Here is a 20,387-nt window from a genome sequence, read left to right on the forward strand (position 1 = left end):
CCCAAGAGACAACTACTGCAGAAACTGCTAGTCATTCCAAAATAACAATTCCTTCTTTTAAAACAGAATCCTCCAAACATATTCATTCTCCCTTGCAGCTAGATGTGGCCACTGATCTATGAGCAGAAGGGAGAACACAACGTCTGGGTCACATCCGTAAAATGAAGGGCATGTCTCTACTTCCCATCCCACTTCCTGCTGGCTGGATGTGGGTGTGATGTGATCCACATTTGCCACATTTGCAATGAGCATAAGACCTATACCCCAGGGGTGTAGAAAAACAAGGTATAAGGAGCCACAGCTCCAGATGATCTCATGAAACCCTACCTCCCTGGGCCACCCTTGAGCTCAGAGAGACTAACTGAGTGTCTGAGGATCACAAAGCCAGACTAAAACCCAGGCCCAAGCTTAGTGCTCTTCCCAGTACACTCCTTGGTAAAGTACAATCAGTTCTAGGAGGGTGGGCTCTAATAGCCTCTGGTACCACATGCCCACATAACTTCTGCTATCAGTCATCAATTTAGCCACCAAAAGCTCAGCTCTGCAGAGTCTAAAAATATTTCTAGGAGCTCAGTGTCTACATACCTTTTTTGGGATTGTCTTTCTCCTCCTGAAGCACTAAAACTTCTTTTAAAGCGACTGAAACAAGAAAATAAAAATAACTTCACATTTTCCTGTGGCAGATCTTTTATTTATTTATTCATTCATTTGTTTGTTTAAAAAATATCTAACCAATTGTACCTACTGTAAAGACTGTCTTCATTTATTATAGCATCAGCAAAATATAACATTGCATATTACTATTTACTTGACAGGTTTGTTTAAAGGTCTTTTCTCAAAGAAAAGGTGCTAAACAAAGAAACTCCATTGTTAGTAGCTAAAAAGTTCATAAAATATCTGTGTCATAATCATCTTAAGTCCCTTACCAAGAGAGCTAGAAGTAACCACATGCAAGTGTAAGGGTCCAACTTTCCTTTATCACTTCCCCACTGACCCTCCCCACCCTTGTTACTGGGTATACATAATATCCCATCATCTCAAAAGTCATCTCAAACAGTTAGTAATTAATTGCTTCTAGAATTTCCTACATATGTTTAAATGCACAAATATTTTTACTGCATAATATTCATGTTTTCCCAATCACAAATCAAGACATTTTATTTATCAGGCAGGAATTTATAGAGAAAACAGAACAGAGTGTTGGAATTTGGGATTGCCCCAGAAAATCTGGAACATCTATTCTCCATTTTTATGGACCAATTAATTTTGGAAAGGGACAAAGAATGAAGCAAAATCCTTAGAGTTCTACTTAGAGACAATATTTTAAACCATTTTTATGAAATTTTTACAGTATAGTCATTGATGAGAGGGGATTATTTAGACTTAATTTATTTCGGAGTATTTCTACCTATCTTATTTAATATTCCATCAATTTACTCTTTTAAAAGAGTTATTCTTTTCTCTCCATTTTCTATTTTAACTGATCTGTTATTTCAATTTCAGATTTGTTCAGGGATTTGAATCCTATCTTTCTGTGAGGAAGATTCTTTAAATTTTATCTAAATATATCTTTACTTTCTCTTACCCCAGTCTGATTTTTTTTTTTACTGTTTCAAATTAAGAGTAAAGATGAACATATTTACTGAATTTACATAGCATTTTTTCATAATTCTAAACAATTAAAACATTTATTTTACTTTAGTGTTTTAAGGAAAATATATCCCTTTATATTAATGTAAATAAAATTGTATAAAACTTAGTCTACACCAAGACTAATTTCTTCTCCAGGTTTCTAACCTCTAATTAACAAACTCATGAAAGGTCACTTCCATTACTCCTGTGGTTATTTAGTCTGTCTTCAAATAAGTTATCTCCACTCCCCAGTTAGAACCTGCATTTGCTGGAAGAAATAATGAAACTGTTCATTTGACAGGAGGCAATGAAAAACCACAGTGCCTGTTGGCCTTTGGGCTCTGTAAGAGTGACAGACACACCTGTCCTCATTAGCATTACACCTGGGAAACAAACTACTCATTTATGTAAGTGTGATGACATCTACTTGACTCCCAAGTATGATTCCCAGACCTCTACCTGCTGGAATCCCACAAACTGGTAAAAAGAAAGCTTACTGAATGTAGATTCCTTCAAAGGGCTTGAACTGGAGCTGCTGGAGTTATCCAAAGTGTCCAATTCATCATCGAACTCTGAATATATATCTGCACATGAATAAAAAAAATAAAGAGCAAATGAACCTTGAAACAGAAAGGAGTCAAGAATTCATTCATGTTGTAACCCTTTCACTAGAAATACCTTTCTCAATATTTTCCAAATTGAAGTTATCATCTGACAAGATTCCAGCACAGGATCGGTCTTTGTCCTTATCACCGGGGGCCTGGAAGCCCTCAGGTGGCAGGTCTGTGCTTTCTGAAAACTCACTTTTCAGGCTTCCTGCTCCACTGCTGCTTCTACTCAAGCTTGCATTCTCAAAGGATTCCTGAAAGAGAAATTCAGTTTGTAATAACCACTTCTTTCCTTTCTTCTGCAGGACTTAAAGCTCATTAGAATATATATTAAAATGACTAAAATATTATTACAAATATTTATGCTGAAGTGCATCATTAGTTCCACCTATACATACGCTATAGAATTCATTCAGTCCATAACTACAAAAAGTGGGTCTGCAAGCTACCACTGGACAAAAAAGAATGGACGTGGCAAGGTGCTGAGTAACAAAGGTCTGTGCAATCTGATGAAAGAAAATGTAGCACTAAGGAATAGCAGTGTAGAAGAATTCTGGAAGTAGGTGGCCAAGATGGAGGAGTAGAAAGACCTTAAGCTCACCTTCTCCTATGGACACACCAAAACAACACGTATTTACAGAGCAACTATTGAAGAAAAAGACTGGAATCTAACAGAAAATATCTTCTACAACTAAAGATATAAAGAAGGAACCACAACGAGACAGGTAGGAGGGACAGAGACACGATAAGTCAAGAACCAAACCTCTGGGTGGGTGACCCTCAAACGGGAAGATAATTACAATTGTAGAGGTTCTCACCAAAGAGCAATGGGTCTGAGCCCCACATCAGGCTCCCCAGCCCGGGGATCCTGCACCAGGAAGACGAGCCCCCAGAACATTTGTTTTTGAAGGCCAGCTGGGCTTACTTTCAGGAGAGCCAGAAGACTGGAGGACACAGAGACTCCACTGTTATATGACACACACAAAAGTTCACACACTCCAGCACCTAGGAAAGAAGAAATTACTTGAAAGCAGCCTGGGTCAGACCCACCTGCTGATCTTGGAGAGTCTTCCAGAGGAGAAGGAGAAACGTGGAGCTCCCCTGAGGACATGGACATTGACGGTGGCCACTTTGGGGAGCTCGTTCTACCATGCAGACACTGTTGTTGCAAGTGCCACTGTGGAGACCACCCTCCAGCTTATCAGCACCAGGACTGGCCCCACCCCTGCCCACCAGCCTGTAGGAGCCAGTGCTGGGAAGCCTCAGATCAAGCAGATAGTCAGGAGAAGACATAGCCCCACTCATCAGCAGGCCAGTTTCCATAAGACCCCCTGAGCCCACAGCTGCCATGGAACAAAGCCCTGTCCACCAGAGGGCCCAGAAACCAGCCCCATACACCAATGCACAAGCTCTAGACCAGGGACACTCAGGTCTTCCAGCCAGCTACCCTGTGATCTGGTCCCACAAACTAGTGGGCAGATACCAGTACCACGAAAACTGCAACCTTACAGCCTGCCTTGTCAGGACCCAGCCAACCCATCAGCAAGCCTACATCAGCCCTAGGACCTCCTGGGCCTGGGTCCTTCCCACCAATAGACCAAAACCAGTTCTGAGAAATCTTGGGCCCCTAAGCCAGCTACCCTGGAATCCAGCCCCACTCACCAGTGGGCCAGCAACAGCTTTGAAAAACCTCAGAACCCACAGCCAGCTGTGTCAGGAATCAGCCCCAAAGCAGGCCAACACTAGACATGGGAACACAGGCTCCACAACACCCACCCCAGGACCCACACCTCCACCACCAGTGGGCCATCACTAGCCATGTCACCACCAGCGGCTCAGCAGTCAGTTGTGTCATGACCCGGCCCCAAAAACCAGCAGCTGACAGGCAAGCAACTAGACCGGGGGCCAGCCACACCTACCAGAGCACTCACAGTAGTCAGCCTGCCACAAAAGAAGACCCAAGCAGCCCACATAGGGGGCAACCCTAGAGCACATAGCTCTGCTGACAGAGGGGAGTGTGCTGCCAGGATGCATAGGATGTTTCCTACAAAAGGCTACTTCTCTAAAGTCAGGAAATTTAAGAAACTTACCAAATACATAGAAATAAAAACAGAAAACTAGACAAAATGAGGTAACAGAGGAACATGTTCCCAAAGAAGAAACATGATAAAACCCCAGAAGAAGAACTAAGTATAGTAGAGAGAGGCAATCTAGCCAATAAAGAGTTCAAGGTAATGACTGATGGTAGAGATGATCAAAGAAGTGAGGAAAAGATTGAATGAACAGAGTGAGAAGTCAGAAGTTTTAACAAAGATTAGAAAATATAAAGAAGAACCAAACAGAGATGAAGAATACAATAACTGACAGGAAGAAAACACTAAAAGGAATCAACAGTAGATTGGATGATATAGAGGAACAGATCAGTGAGCTGGAAGAGAGAGTAGTGGAAATCACTGAAGCTGGAGAGAAAAAAGAAAAAAAGGAATGAGGATAGGTTAAGAGACATTTGAGACAATGTCAAACATGCTAACATTCACATTGTAGGATATAGGGGTAACAGAAGAAGAAGAGAGAGAAAGGGGCAGAGAACATATCTGAAGAATTCCCTGAACCTGGGAAAGGAAATAGGTATCCAGGTTCAGGAAGCAGAGAGAGTCCCAAACAGGATCACCCAAAAGAGGACCACAACAGGACAATTGTAACTAAAATGGCAAAAATTAGAGATAAAGAAAGAATATTAGACTCAAATCAATAGAATTAGAAATGAAAAAGGAGAAGTAACAACTGACACTGCAGAAATACAAAAGATCATGAGAGATTACTACAAGCAACTCCATGCCAATAAAATGGACAACCTGGAAGAAATGGACAAATTCTTAGAAATGCACAACCTGCCAAGACTGAATCAGGAAGAAATAGAAAATATGAACAGACCAATCACAAGCACTGAAATTGCAACTGTGATTAAAAATCTTCCAACAAACAAAAGCGCAGGACCAGATGGCTTTACGGGCAAATTCTATCAAACATTTAGAGAAGAGCTAACACCTATCCTTCTCAAACTCTTCCAAAATATAGCAGAGGGAGGAACACTACCAAACTCATTCCACGAGGCTACTATCACCTTGATACCAAAACCAGACAAGGATGTCACAAAGAAAGAAAACTACAGGCCAATATCACTGATGAACATAGATGCAAAAATCCTCAACAAAATACTAGCAAACGGAATCCAAGAGCACATTCAAAGGATCACACACCATGATCAAGTGGGGTTTATTCCAGGAATGCAAGGATTCTTCGATATACGCAAATCAACCAACGTGATACACCATATTAACAAATTGAAGGAGAAAAACCATATGATCATCTCAATAGATGCAGAGAAAGCTTTTGACAAAATTCAACACCCATTTATGATAAAAACCCTGCAGAAAGTAGGCATAGAGGGAACTTTCCTTAACATAATAAAGGCCATATATGAAAAACACACAGCCAACATCATCCTCAATGGTGAAAAACTGAAACCATTTCCACTAAGATCAGGAACAAGACAAGGTTGCCCACTCTCACCACTATTATTCAACATAGTTTTGGAAGTTTTAGCCACAGCAATCAGAGAAGAAAAGGAAATAAAAGGAATCAAAATAGGAAAAGAAGAAGTAAAGCTGTCACTGTTTGCAGATGACACGATACTATAAATAGAGAATCCTAAAGATGCCACCAGAAAACTACTAGAGCTAATCAATGAATTTGGTAAAGTAGCAGGAGACAAAATTAATGCACAGAAATCTCTGGCATTCCTATATACTAATGATGAAAAATCTGAAAGTGAAATCAAGAAAACACTCCCATTTACCATTGCAACAAAAAGAATAAAATATCTAGGAATAAACCTACCTAAGGAGACAAAAGACCTGTATGCAGAAAATTATAAGAGACTGATGAAATAAATTAAAGTTGCTACAAATAGATGGAGAGATACTTGCATTGGAAGAATGAACATTGTGAAAATGACTCTACTACCCAAAGAAATCTACAGATTCAATGCAATCCCTATCAAACTACCACTGGCATTTTTCACAAAACTAGAACAAAAAATTTCACAATTTGTATGGAAACACAAAAGACCCCGAATAGTCAAAGCAATCTTGAGAACGAAAAATGGAGCTGGAGGAATCAGGCTCCCTGACTTCAGACTATACCACAAAGCTACAGTAATCAAGGCAGTATGGTACTGGCACAAAAACAGAAAGATAGATCAATGGAACAGGATAGAAAGCCTAGAGTTTAACCCACGTACATGTGGTCACCTTATCTTTGATAAAGGAGGCAGGAATGTACAGTGGAGAAAGGACTGCCTCTTCAATAAGTAGTGCTGGCAAAACTGGACAGGTACATGTAAAAGTATGAGATTAGATCACTCCTTAACACCATACACAAAAATAAGCTCAAAATGGATTAAAGACCTAAATGTAAGGCCAGACACTATCAAACTCTTAGAGGAAAACAGGCAGAATACTCTATGACATAAATCACAGCAAGATCCTTTTTGATCCACCTCCTAGAGAAATCAAAATAAAAACAAAAATACACAAAAGGGACCTAATGAAACTTAAAAGCTTTTGCACAGCAAAGGAAACCATAAACAAGACCAAAAGACAACCCTCAGAATGGGAGAAAATATTTGCAAATGACAAAGGATTAAACTCCAAAATTTACAAGCAGCTCATGCAGCTCAATAACAAAAAAACAAACAACCCAATCCAAAAATGGGCAGAAGACCTAAATAGACATTTCTCCAAAGAAGATATACAGACTGCCAACAAACACATGAAAGAATGCTCAACATCACTAATCATTAGAGAAATGCAAATCAAAACTACAATGAGATATCATCTCACACCAGTCAGAATGGCCAGCCTCAAAAAATCTAGAAACAATAAATGCTGGAGAGGTTGTGGAGAAATGGGAACATTCTTGCACTGCTGGTGGGAATGTGAATTGGTACAGCCACTATGGAGAACAGTATGGAGGTTCCTCAAAAAACTATAAATACAACTATCATATGACCCAGCAATCCCACTACTGGGCATATACCCTGAGAAAATCATAATTCAAAAAGAGTCATGTACCAAAATGTTCATAGCAGCTCTATTTACAATAGCCTGGAGATGCAAACAACCTAAGTGTCCATCATCGGATGAATGGATAAAGAAGATATGGCACTTATATACAATGGTATATTACTCAGCCATAAAAGAAACGAAATTGAGCTATTTGTAATGAGGTGGACGGACGTAGAGTCTGTCATACAGAGTGAAGTATGTCAGAAAGAGAAAAACAAATACCATATGCTAACACATATATATGGAATTTAAGAAAAAAAATGTCATGAAGAACATAGGGGTAAGACAGGAATAAAGACACAGACCTACTAGAGAATGGACTTGAGGATATGGGGAGGGGGAAGGGTAAGCTGTGACAAAACAAGAGAGTGGCATGGACATATATACACTACCAAACGTAAAATAGATAGCTAGTGGGAAGCAGCTGCATAGCACAGGGACATCAGCTTGGTGTTTTGTGACCACCTAGAGGTGTGGGATAGGGAGTGTGGGAGGGAGGGAGATGCAAGAGGGAAGAGATATGGGAACATATGTATAGGTATAACTGATTCACTTTGTTATAAAGCAGAAACCAACACACCATTGTAAAGCAATTATACTCCAATAAAGATGTAAAAAAAAAGAATATTAAAAGCAACAAAAAAAAATACAAGAAGTTTCATACAATGGAACTCTCATAAGATTATCAGCTGACTTTTCAGCAGAAACTGCAGGCCAGAAGTGAGTGGCATGATATAGTTAAAATAATGAAAAGGAAAAACTTACAACCAAGAATATTCTACTTGGCAAGGCTCTCATTCAGATTTGATGGAGATGAAGAGTTTTACAGACAAGCAAAAGCTCAAAGAGTTCAGCATCACCAAACCAGCTTTACAAGAAATGTTAAAGGGACTTCTCCAAGTGTAAAAGGCCACAACTAAAAACAGAAAAATTACAAAAGGTAAAGGCTCACTGGTAAAGGTAAATATACATGTAGAAAGATAGTAGGAATGTTAAAAGACAAAAGTAATAAAAGCCTTTGGTCAGCAACAAGTAATTAAGGGGTACACAAAACAAAAATGATGTAAAATATGATGTCAAAAACAGAAATCATGATGGGAGGGAACTTAGATTGCAGGATTTTAAAAATACAATTTAAATTGAGATCAGCAGGGCTTTCCTGGTGGTGCAGGTGTTGAGAATCTGCCTGCTAATGCAGGGGACACGGGTCGAGACCTGGTCCGGGAAGATCCCACATGCCGGGGAGCAACTAGGACCGTGAGCTGCAACTACTGAGCCTTCACGTCTGGAACCTCTGCTCTGCAACGAGAGGCCACAACAGTGAGAGGCCCGCACACTGCAATGAAGAGTGGCCCCCGCTTGCCACAACTAGAGAAAGCCCTTACACAGAAATGAAGACCCAACACAGCCAAAAATAAAAATAATTAAAAGAAGCCTCAACATAAAAAAAATTGAGATCAGCAACTTAAAATTTAAAAAATGTATATCTGTGTATATATATATATGTGTGTGCATATAGCTATATATAAACCTCATGGTAATAACAAAACAAAAATCTATGATAGACACACACAAAAAAGAGAAAAGAATCCCAACATAACACTAAAGATAGTCCTCAAGCCACAGGTGAAGAGAACAAAAGAAGAAAGAGCACAAAAATAACTACAACAACAACCACAAAACAATTAACAAAATGGCAATAAGTACATACCTATCAATAATTACTTTAAATGTACATGGACTAAATGCTCTAATCAAAAGACACAGAGTGGCTGAATGGATAAAAAAGCAAGATCCACATATACGCTGCCTACAAGACACTCATTTCAAATAAAAAATACACACACAGACTGAAAGTGAGGGGATGGAAAAGGTATTCCATGCAAATGGAAAAGAAAAGAAAGCTTGAGTAGCAATAATTATATCAGACAAAATAGCATTTAAAACAAAGACTGTAAAAAGACTGAAGAATTTTACAATCATCAAGGGCCAAGAAGAAGATATAAGGATTTAAAATATATAAGCACCCAACATAAATACCTAAATACATAAAGCAAATATTAACAAACATAATTAGAGAAATTGACAGTAGCACAATAATAGCAGAGGACTTTAACACGCAACTTACATCAGTGGAGAGATCATCCAGACAGAAAATCAATAAGGAAACACTGGTCTTAAATGACACACTAGACCAAATAGACTTAACAGATATACATAAAACATTCCATCAAAAACCAGAAGAATACACATTCCTTTCAAACATACATGGAACATTCTCCAGGATAGATCACATGTTAGGCAACAAAATAAGTCTCAGTAAATTTAAGAAAAATTAAATCATATCAAGCGTATTTTCTGACCATAATGTTATGAGACTAGAATCAACTACAAGAAAAAAACTGCAAAATACACAAACACATGAAGGCTAAACAATATGCTACTAAACAACAAATGGATTACTGAAGAAATCAAAGAAGAAATCAAAAATACTTGTAGACAAACGAAAATGAAACACAACAGTCCAAAATCTATGGGATGCAGCAAAAGCAGTTCAAAGACTGAAGTTTATAGCAATAGAAGCCTACCTTAGGAAACAAGAAAAAATTGAAAAAACCCCACCAAAAACCAAAACCTAACAAACAACAATCCCCCCCAAAAAAACCCCAACAAAAAACCCAACTTAAACTTACACCTAACAGAATTTGAAAAAGAAGAATGAAGAAAACCCAAAGTTAGCAGAAGGAAAGAAAACGTAAAGATCAGAGGAGAAATAAATGAAATAGACGTCAAAAAAAAACCCAAGACAAAACAATAAAAAAGATTGGTGAATCTAAGAGCAATTGTCTTGAAAATATAAACAAAATTGATAAACCTTTAGCCAGATTCACTATGAAAAAAATGAGAAAACGAGAGAGGGTTCAAATCAATAAAATCAGAAATGAAAAATGAGAGGTTACAAACACCACAGAAATACAAAGAATCATGAGAGAGTTCTATAAATGATTGTATGCCAATAAAACGGACAACCAAGAAGTAACGGACAAATTCCAAGAAATGTAGAATCTCCCAAGACTGCACCAGGAAAAAATAGAAAACATGAACAGACAATTTACCAGTAATGGAATTAAAATAGTAATAAAAAAATCCAACAAACTAAAGTCCAGGACCAGGTGCTTCACAGGTAAACTCTACCAAACATTCAGAAAAGAGTTAGCACCTATCCTTCACAAACTTTTCCAAAAAGTTTCAGAGAGAGGAACACTTCTGAACACATTCTAAAAGGCCAATATCACACTATACCAAAGCCAGACCAAGATATAATAAAAAAGAATACTGACCAATATCACTGATGAACATAAATGCAAAATTCTCAAGAAAATATTAGCAAACTGTATTCAACAATACATTAAGAGGATCATACACCTTCATCAAATGGGATTTATATCAGGGATGCAAGAATGGTTCAATCACTGTGAAACACCACATTAACAAAGTGAGGAACTCACCAGGAAGGAAAGAGAGAGGACACAAAGAAAGAAAATAAGAAAATGAAAGAAGAGAAATAACAACCAATACCACAGAAATACCCCCCAAAATAAAAAAGAATACTATGTGCAATTATATGTTAACAAATTGGACAACCTAGAAGAAATGGAAGTTTCTAGAAACATACAGCCTGCCAAAACTGCATCAAAAGGAAATAGATAATTGAACAGACCAATCACTAGAAGTGAAATAGAATCTGTAATAATAATTTTTTTAAAAAAAAAACCTCCCTGCAAACAAAAGTCCAGGACCAGATGGCTCCACTGGGGAATTCTATAAACATACAAAGAAGAATATATACAAATCCTCCTCAAACTCTTCCAAAAGACTGAAAAGAAGGGAACACTCCTGTAGTCATGCTATGAAGCCACCATAATCCTGATACTAAAACCAGACAAAGACACTACCAAAAAAGAAAATTATAGGCCAATATCTTTGATGGATATAGATGCAAAAGTCCTCAACAAAATATTAGTAAACCAAATCCAACAACATAGAAAAATCCTTTTTCATATACCATGATCAAGCTGGATTCATCCCAGGGTCACAAGGATGGTTCCACATATGTAAATCAATCAATGTGATACACCATTATCAACAGAAGAAAAGACAAAACCACATGATCATTTCAATAGATACAGAAAAAGCATCTGATAAAATTCAACATCCTTTCATGAAAAATACTCTCACCAAAGTGCGTATAGAGCATAATTCAGAATAATAAAAGCTATTTATGACAAAAACACAGCCAACGTAGTACTCAGTGGTGAAAAGTTGAAAGCCTTCCCACTAAATTCAAGGAACAAGACAAGGATACCGACTCTCATGACTTCTATTCAACATAGTATCAAATTTCTGAGTCACAGCAGCCAGACTAGACAAGGAAATTAAAGGTATCCAAATTGGAAGGGAAGAGGTGAAATTGTCATTATATGCAGATGATATGATGCATATACACATATAGAAAACCCTAAAGACTCCACACAAAAATTACTAGAACTGATCAATGAGTTCAGCAAGGTAGAAGGATACAAGATTAACATACAGAAATTGGTTGCATTTCTTTTCACTAACAATGAAATATCAGAAGAAGAAAGTTTTTAAAAAATCCCTTTTAAAATTGCACCAAACAAACGAAATAGTACTTAGGCATAAACCTAACCAAGGAGGTGAAAGACTTAAATCCCAAAAACTATAAAATATTTTTAAAGGAAGTTAAAGATGATTAGAATAAATAGAAAGATATCCCACGATCCTGGAATGAAAGAATTAATATTATTAAAATGGTCATACTATCCAAAGAAATCTACAGGTTTAATACAATCCCTATCAAATTACCCATGACATTTTTCAATGAACTAGAAAAAATAATCCTAAAATTTATATGGAACCACAAAAAGACCCAGAATTGCCAAAGTAACCCTGAGGAAAAAAGAAGAGAGCTAGAGGCATAACCCTCACAGACTTCAGACAATACTACAAAGCTACAGCAATCAAAACTGCATGGTATTGGCACAAAAAGAGACATATAGATCTCTGCAATAGAAGAGAGAGCTCAGAAATAAACACACACCTACGGTCAATTAATCTTTGACAAAGGAGGCAAGAAAATACAATGGAGAAAAGACAGTCTCTTCTGGAAGTGGTGGTGGGAAAGCTGAGTAGCTGCATGTAAATAAATGAACTTAGAACACATCCTCAAACCATACACAAAAATAGACTCAAAATGGCTTAAAGGGTTAATTATAAGACATGACACCATAAAACTCCCAGAAGAGAACATAGGCAGAATACTCTTTGACATAAATTGTAGCAATACTTTTTGGATCTGTCTCCTAAGGCAAAAGAACTAAAAGCAAAAATAAACAAATGGGACCTAATCAAAGGAGAAAAAACAAAAAGACAACCTACAGACTGGGAAAATATTTGCAAATGATGTGACCGACAAGGGAATAATCTCCAAAATATACAAACGGCTCATACAACTCAATATCCAAAAAACAAACAACCCAATAAAAAAATGGACAGAAGACCTAAATTGGCATTTCTCCAAAAAAGGCATAGAGATGGCCAAAAGGCACATGAGAAGATGCTCAATATTTCTAATTATTAGAGAAATGCAAATCAAAACTACAATGAGATATCACTTCACACCAGTCTAAATGGTCGTCATCAAAAAGTCTATAAATAATAAGTGCTGGAGAGGGTGTGGAGAAAAGGGAATTCTCCTACACTGTTGGTAGGAATGTAAATTTGTGCAGCTACTATAGAGAACAGTATGGATATTCCTCAAAACACTAAAAATAGAGTTGCCATATGATCCAGCAATCCCACTCCTGGGCATATATCCAAAGAAAACTCTAATTTGAAAAGATACATGCACCCCAATGTTCATAGCAGCACTATTTACAATAGCCAAGACATGGAAGCAACCTAAATGTCCATCAATAGATGAATGGATAAAGAAGATATGGTATATATGTATATAATGAAATATTACCCAGACATAAAAAAGAATAAAACAATGTAATTTGCAACAATGTGAATGAGCCTATAGATTATCATACTAAATGAAATCAGAGAAAGACAAATATCACATGATATCACTTATATGTGGAATCTAAAAAAAATGACACAAATGAACTTATTTACAAAACAGAAACTGACTCACAGACACAGAAAACAAACTTATGGTTACCAAAGGGGAAAGGAGGAGTGATAAATTAGGAGTTTGGGATTAACAAATACACACTATTATATATAAAGTAGAAAAACAACCAGGATCTACTCTATGGAAGAGGGAACTATATTCAATATCTTGTAATAACCTATAATGGAATAGAGTCTGATAAAGAATAACATATATATATATATACAAAAACTGAATCACCCTGCTGTATGTACACCAGAAACTATCACAACACTGTAAATCAACTCTACTTAAGAAACAAGAAATTGAAGAATAAAAATCATATGATCATCTTAATAGATGCAGAAAAAGGTTTTGATAAAATTCAACATCCACTTACAATTAAAAACTCTCCACAAACTGGGTATAGAGGAACATACCTCATCATAATAAAGCCCATATATGATAAACCCACAGCTAACAGCCTACTAAACAGTGAAGAGCTAAAAGCATTTCTTCTAAGATCAGGAACAAGACAAGGATGCCCATTCTTGCCCCTTTTTTCAACATAATATTGGAAGTCCTAGCCATAGCAATCAGACAAGAAAAAGAAGCAAATGGAATCCAAATTGAAAAGAAAGAAGTAAAACTGTCACTATTTGCAGATGATGTGGTACTAAACATAGAAAATCTTAAAGGCAGCACCAAAAAACTACTATAACTCATCAATGAATTCAGTAAAGTTTCAGGATACAAAATTAATATACAGAAATCTGTTACATTTCTACACATTAAGAACAAACTATCAGAAAGAGAAATTAGGAAAACAATCCCATTTACCATCCATCAAAAATATACCTAGGAAAAAATCTAATTAAGGAGGTTAAAACTCCTTAATTGGAGTTGGAAAACTGGACAACTTTAAGACACTAAAGCATTGGAAAACTCTAAGACACTGATGAAAAAAACTGAAGAGGACAAAAAAAGATGACAAAAGATACTGTGTCCATGGATTGGAAGAATTAACATTGTAAAAATGATCATACTACCTAAGGCAGATTCAATGCAATCCCTATCAAAATACCAGTGGCATTTTTCACAGAAGTAGAAAAAAATTCCAAAATGTGTATGCAAACACAAAAGATCTTAAATAGCCAAAGCAATCTTGAGAAAAGCCTCAGAGCTGGAGGTATCATGCTCCCTTCAGACTATATTACAAAGCTACAGTCATCAATACAGTATGGTACTGGCACAAAAATGGATACATAGATCAATGGGTTAGAATAGAGAGCCTGGAATAAACCCACACACTTCTGGTCTATTAATGTATGAAAAAGAAGACAAGAATATACAACGGGGGAAAGACAGTCTCTTCAATAAGTGGTGCTAGGAATACTGGACAGCTACATGGAAAAGAATGAAATTAAAACATTTTCTCACAGCATATAGGAAAATAACCTCAAAATGGATTAAAGACCTAAATGTAAGACTGGAATCAATAAAACTCCTTGCAGAAAACATAAGCAGAATGCTATAAAGAAGATGTGGTACATATATATGCAGTAGAATACCACTCAGCCATAAAAAAAGAATGAAATTTTGCTGTTTGCAACCGAGTGGATGGACCTGGAGGGTATTATGCTTAGTGAAATAAGTCAGACAGAGAAAAACAAATACTATATGATATCACTTGTATGTGGAATCTCAAAAAAATAAAACAAACAGATGAATATAATAAAACAAATAGACTCATATATAGAGAGAACAAACTAGTGGTTTCCAGTGGGGAGATGGAAGGAGGAGGGGCAAGATAAGGGTAGGGAATTAGGAGACACAAACTATTAGGTATAAAATAAATAAGATACAAGGATGCTATGTACAGCACTGGGAATATAGCTACTATTTTATAAAAACTTGGAATGGAGTATAAATGGAAAAATTATGAACCACTATGTTATATACCTGAAAGTAATATAATATTGTAAATCAACTATATTTCAATTAAAAAAACATGAAAAGTGAAATAAAAGGTATGACTGTACTAAAAACATAAAAAATGAAATAAAATTTTTAAAAACCCACCAAAATTATATTAATTGAATCTTTAACTTCCGGATTCCAAGAATGGCAAGATAAACCACCAAATAGTATTGCTTTCCTAAAAAAGCAGGTTGCTGGAAATGCTGTTATTCAAGAAATCAAAACTGGCTCTTCTTGGAGACTAATTCTTATATAATTTTCCCAGCTGAGGCAGATCATGGAAAGGAATTTAGTGACCAGGTATCCTGATCAAGGATGGGCTTTGTGACCCTATTGTGATGGGCCCATCCTCAGGAGGGTTAAAAAAGAACATTTATGGGTTGAAGGGCCCCTTCCCTTAATAAATCCCTGCTTTCAGGGGACCCAGAGCATGAGTGAAGGATAAGTCATGGGTCATGATACAACAAAGGCAGAGAGAAAATAGAACAAGGGTGTCACAGGCACCATCGCATGTACTTGCGGAAGTCTGTGGCTTTGGCATCCCTTTTTCAAGTATACTCAGAAATAAACTTAAATATCAAAATAATTTAAAGGTTAATGTCATGAAAAATAAAAGCACATATTCTGATTTGTACCATGGCAAAATTACTACCACCAAAAACAGTAATGAAATCAATTACACAGACTAATAAGAAAAAATTTTTAAAGCAAATATAATTTCCTTCTTTAAACTGACATACAATATTTTCATCCATATTTCCAAGATTGCTGAATAAATTGAATATAAGCAGTCACTGCTACTTATACAAAGATCATATTACAAACTTAAAGAATTTCTAAGATATCTTTCTGATACCTCTGGTTTTGTAATATACAACAAATTATGGGTTAGTTCTTTGGAACATCAATTATATTGACTTAATTTTAACTATAAGATATCAAAATGGATGCAAATATGTATCTCTATAGTAGTGAAATATTACATGTAGCAATTAATATTTTTCTAACTTAAGATTAATTTTCCTCAACACAAGCAAGAACAGCCTCAGACAGTCCATCAGAACGCATCCTGAAGAGATTGAAAGATTTCCACTTACTTGAGAGAGAAGAGCCGGCTCGCGCTGACACATGACTGTGTTCCGGTTGGCTTCCATAAAATACCTCTGTGTGCGTCTCCGTTCCCATTCCAGCTTCTTCTCCAAGGCCAGCTGGGATGCGGATAAATTATCTACATACTTCATCATGACATCTGATATCATGGAGCTGACTTCTACGATATCTGGGTGGGTTTCTGCATCAGGAGTGAGGCATCTAAGGGAAGATAACCTAATTACAGCCCTCTGGTCAAAATCGGGACCAGGCCATGGGGTGTGAAGGGCCAAGTTTAAATTCTGCTGTGTGTCCCCAATGATGTTTGCACCCAAGAGAACCCAGGCAAGGTGGACATCAAGCATAGCTTTGCATCAAAGACCTCTCAAAAGGCATTTGGAAAGTTTGGGGAGGAGAAGGAGCAGCACTGTTCTCTTTGCAGCTAGGCTGGTGGGCAAGGGTTACAGGCTGCACAGGAAGCTGCTCCCAGTCTCAGGATGGGCAGGTGGGGTCTGCGTCTCCTTGTGTAAGTGGTTATTTTGTAAAACCACTCCAACTCATCGGCCAGTTAAACAAAGAATGATCCCAATAATATAGGCCCTGATGATCACACCTGATGCACCAAAAGGAAGGCAGGATTCTTGTGCGGGGGGGAGATAACAACTTTTTGGCCTTTTCCAGCTGTATAGGGGCAATGTCAACAACTTTGATTAGTGAGAGTCTTACAAAGCATGATGTCATAAAAATAAAATTCAACCCAGTTACTTAGAGGTTTAAGGTGTGTTTCATAATTTTTAACAGATAATTTGACACATCACATGCTAAAAATTTTCTCAGATTTTGGCAGTAGGAAATATCAATCAGCCTGCTAAAGGGAGCATTGTTTCTGTCACAGCTAAACACTAAGAGAAGGCTATTCTAGATGCTTGTGGAACCAATTATCAAGATCACTGGTTAGCATAATTTAAAACATTCTGGCACTCACTAGAATATTTGTCTATCTTTTTAATTCAAAAGCTCTAATTTCAATGAAGTTATGTGTACTTCTCAATAAAATTTTACTTATTTGGACTTTGACTAAAAGATCTAATTTTCACATCTTGTATTTGATTTAGCATCCCAAAGTTAATACAACTTTCAACTATACTAATGTCTCCAGGCAAGATTTAAGAATTATTACTCACAATTACTATTAATAACAGAAGTGAAAATAACACTCTAACTAGTTATTTTTCTAATTATTCGTCCTTAAGGTTTATTTGCATTTATTTATTTATTTTATTTTTCTTTTATTTTAAATTGTAGATGATTTAAAATGTTAGAGTAGTTTCAGGTATACAACATAGTGATTGAATATTTTTATAGATTGTATTCCATTTAAAGTTATTATAAAATATTGGCTATAGTCCCTGTGCTGTACAATATATCCTTGTATCTATTTCATACCTAGTAGTGTACCTCTTAATCCCCTTCCCCTATCTTGCCTCTCCCCCAACCCCTCTACCCACTGTTTTTTTCACTGTATCTATGAGTCTGTCCTATTTTGTTATATTCATTCATTTGTTTTACTTTTTAGATTAATATATGTGACAAGATACAGTATTTGTCTTTCTCTGTCTGACTTAGTTCAATTAGTATGATACCCTCTAAGTCCATCCATGTAGTTGCAAATGGCAAAATTTTGTTCTTTTCTATGGCTGAGATAATTCCTATGTATTTTATGCTTTTTGAAGCAACCATAAATGGCAGTATTTTCTTGCATGCTCTTTCTGAGAATTCATTATTATATGTTGTTTAAAAAATCAACAGATTTCCATATAATAATGTTGTATCCTGATTTACTGAATTACTTATTAGTTCTAATAGTTTTTTGGTGGAGAACTTAGGGTTTTATATATATACTATCATGTCCTCTGAAAATAGTGACAATTTTACTTTTTCCCTTCCAATTTGGATGCCTTTTATTTCTTTTTCTTGTCTGATTGCTGTGCCTAGGAATTCCAGTACTATGTTAACTAGAAATGGTGAGAGTGGGCATCTTTGTGCCTGATTTTAGAGACAATCTCATGATAACCCTGCTGGTATCCTAGGTGGTAGGGGTAGGGTTTATGTTTTTGTTTTGTTTTTTTCTTTTCAGTACGTTAAATATATCATACCACTCCCTTCTGGCCTGCAATGTTTCTGCAGAAAAAATCAGCTGAAAGCCTTATGGAAGTTCCCTGTAACTGACTGTTTTTCTCTTGCTGCCTTTATTTTATTTTTTTTCTTTTTATTCTTTTTTTAAACATCTTTATTGGAGTATAATTGCCTTACAATGGTGTGTTAGTTTCTGCTTTATAACAAAGTGAATCAGCTTTACATATACATATACATATATCCCCATATCTCCTCGCACTTGCATCTCCTCCCCACCACCCTCCATAACCCACCCTTCTAGGTGGTCACAAAGCACTGAGCTGAAATCCCTGTGCTATATGGCTGCTTCCCAGTAGCCATCTACTTTACATTTGGTAGTGTATCTATGCCCATGTCACTCTCTCACTTCATCTCAGCTTACACTTCCCCTTCCCTGTGTCCTCAAGTTCATTCTTTACGTCTGTGTCTTTATTCCTGTCCTGCACCTAGGTTCTTCAAAACCATTTTTTTTTAGATTCCATATATATGTGTTAGTATATGGTATTTGTTTTTCTTTTTCTAACTTACTCCACTCTGTATGACATACTCTAGGTCCATCCACCTCATTAAAAATAACTCAATTTCATTTCTTTTTATGGCTGAGTACTATTCCATTGTATATATGTGCCACATCTTCTTTATCCATTCAACTGCTCATGGACACTTAGGTTGCTTCCATGTCCTGGCTATTGTAAATAGAGCTGCAATGAACACTGTGGTACATGACTCTTTTTGAATTATGGTTTTCTCAGGGTATATGCCCAGTAGCGGGATTGCTGGGTCATATGGTAGTTCTATTTTCCGTTTTTTAAGGAACCTCCATACTGTTCTCCATACTGGCTGTATCAATTTACATTCCCACCAACAGTGCAAGAGGGTTCCCTTTCTCCACACGCTCTCCAGCATTTATTATTTGTAGATTTTTTGATGATGGCCATTCACACTGGTGTGAGGTGAAACATCATTGTAGTGTTGATTTGCATTTCTCTAATGATTAGTGATGTTGAGCATTCTTTCATGTGTTTGTTGGCAATCTGTATATCTTCTTCGGAGAAATGTCTACTTAGGACTTCTGCCCATTTTTGGATTGGGTTGTTTGTTTTTTGATATTGAGCTGCATGAGCTGCTTGTATATTTTGGAGATTAATCCCTGTCAGTTGCTTCATCTGCAAATATTTTCTCCCATTCTGAGGGTTGTCTTTTCTTCCTGTTGATTGTTTCCTTTGCTGTGCAAAAGCTTGTAAGTTTCATTAGGTCCCATTTGTTTATTTTTGTTTTTATTTCCATTTCTCTAGGAGGTGGGTCAAAGAAGATCTTGCTGTGATTTATGTCATAGAGTGTTCTGTCTATGCTTTCCTGTAAGAGTTTTAAAGTGTCTGGCCTGACATTAAGGTTTTTAATCCATTTTGAGTTTATTTTTGTGTATGGTGTTAGGAAGTGTCCTAATTTCATTCTTTTACATGTAGCTGTCCAGTTTTCCCAGCACCACTTATTGAAGAGGCTCTCTTTTCTCCATTGTATACTCTTGCCTCTTTTATCAAAGATAAGGTGACCATAGGTGCGGGGGTTTATCTCTGGGCTTTCTACCCTGTTCCA

General features: G+C 36.7%; 1 protein-coding gene across 1 annotated transcript in view; it reads right to left on the reverse strand.

Annotated features, from left to right (window-relative positions):
- The window catches only part of NEK10 (NIMA related kinase 10), a 290,867-nt gene that overhangs the window by 91,430 nt on the left and 179,050 nt on the right, over positions 1-20,387 (reverse strand). Inside the window, exons 27-30 of the mRNA XM_060109508.1 lie at positions 16,625-16,838; positions 2,311-2,494; positions 2,111-2,216; positions 586-639 (exon numbers count right to left, since the gene is read on the reverse strand). Of these exons, the coding sequence (XP_059965491.1) occupies positions 586-639; positions 2,111-2,216; positions 2,311-2,494; positions 16,625-16,838 (558 nt within the window). The remainder of the gene's footprint in view (positions 1-585; positions 640-2,110; positions 2,217-2,310; positions 2,495-16,624; positions 16,839-20,387) is intronic.

Source organism: Mesoplodon densirostris, chromosome 10, assembly GCF_025265405.1.
Source record: "Mesoplodon densirostris isolate mMesDen1 chromosome 10, mMesDen1 primary haplotype, whole genome shotgun sequence".
Taxonomy (NCBI): domain Eukaryota; kingdom Metazoa; phylum Chordata; class Mammalia; order Artiodactyla; family Ziphiidae; genus Mesoplodon; species Mesoplodon densirostris.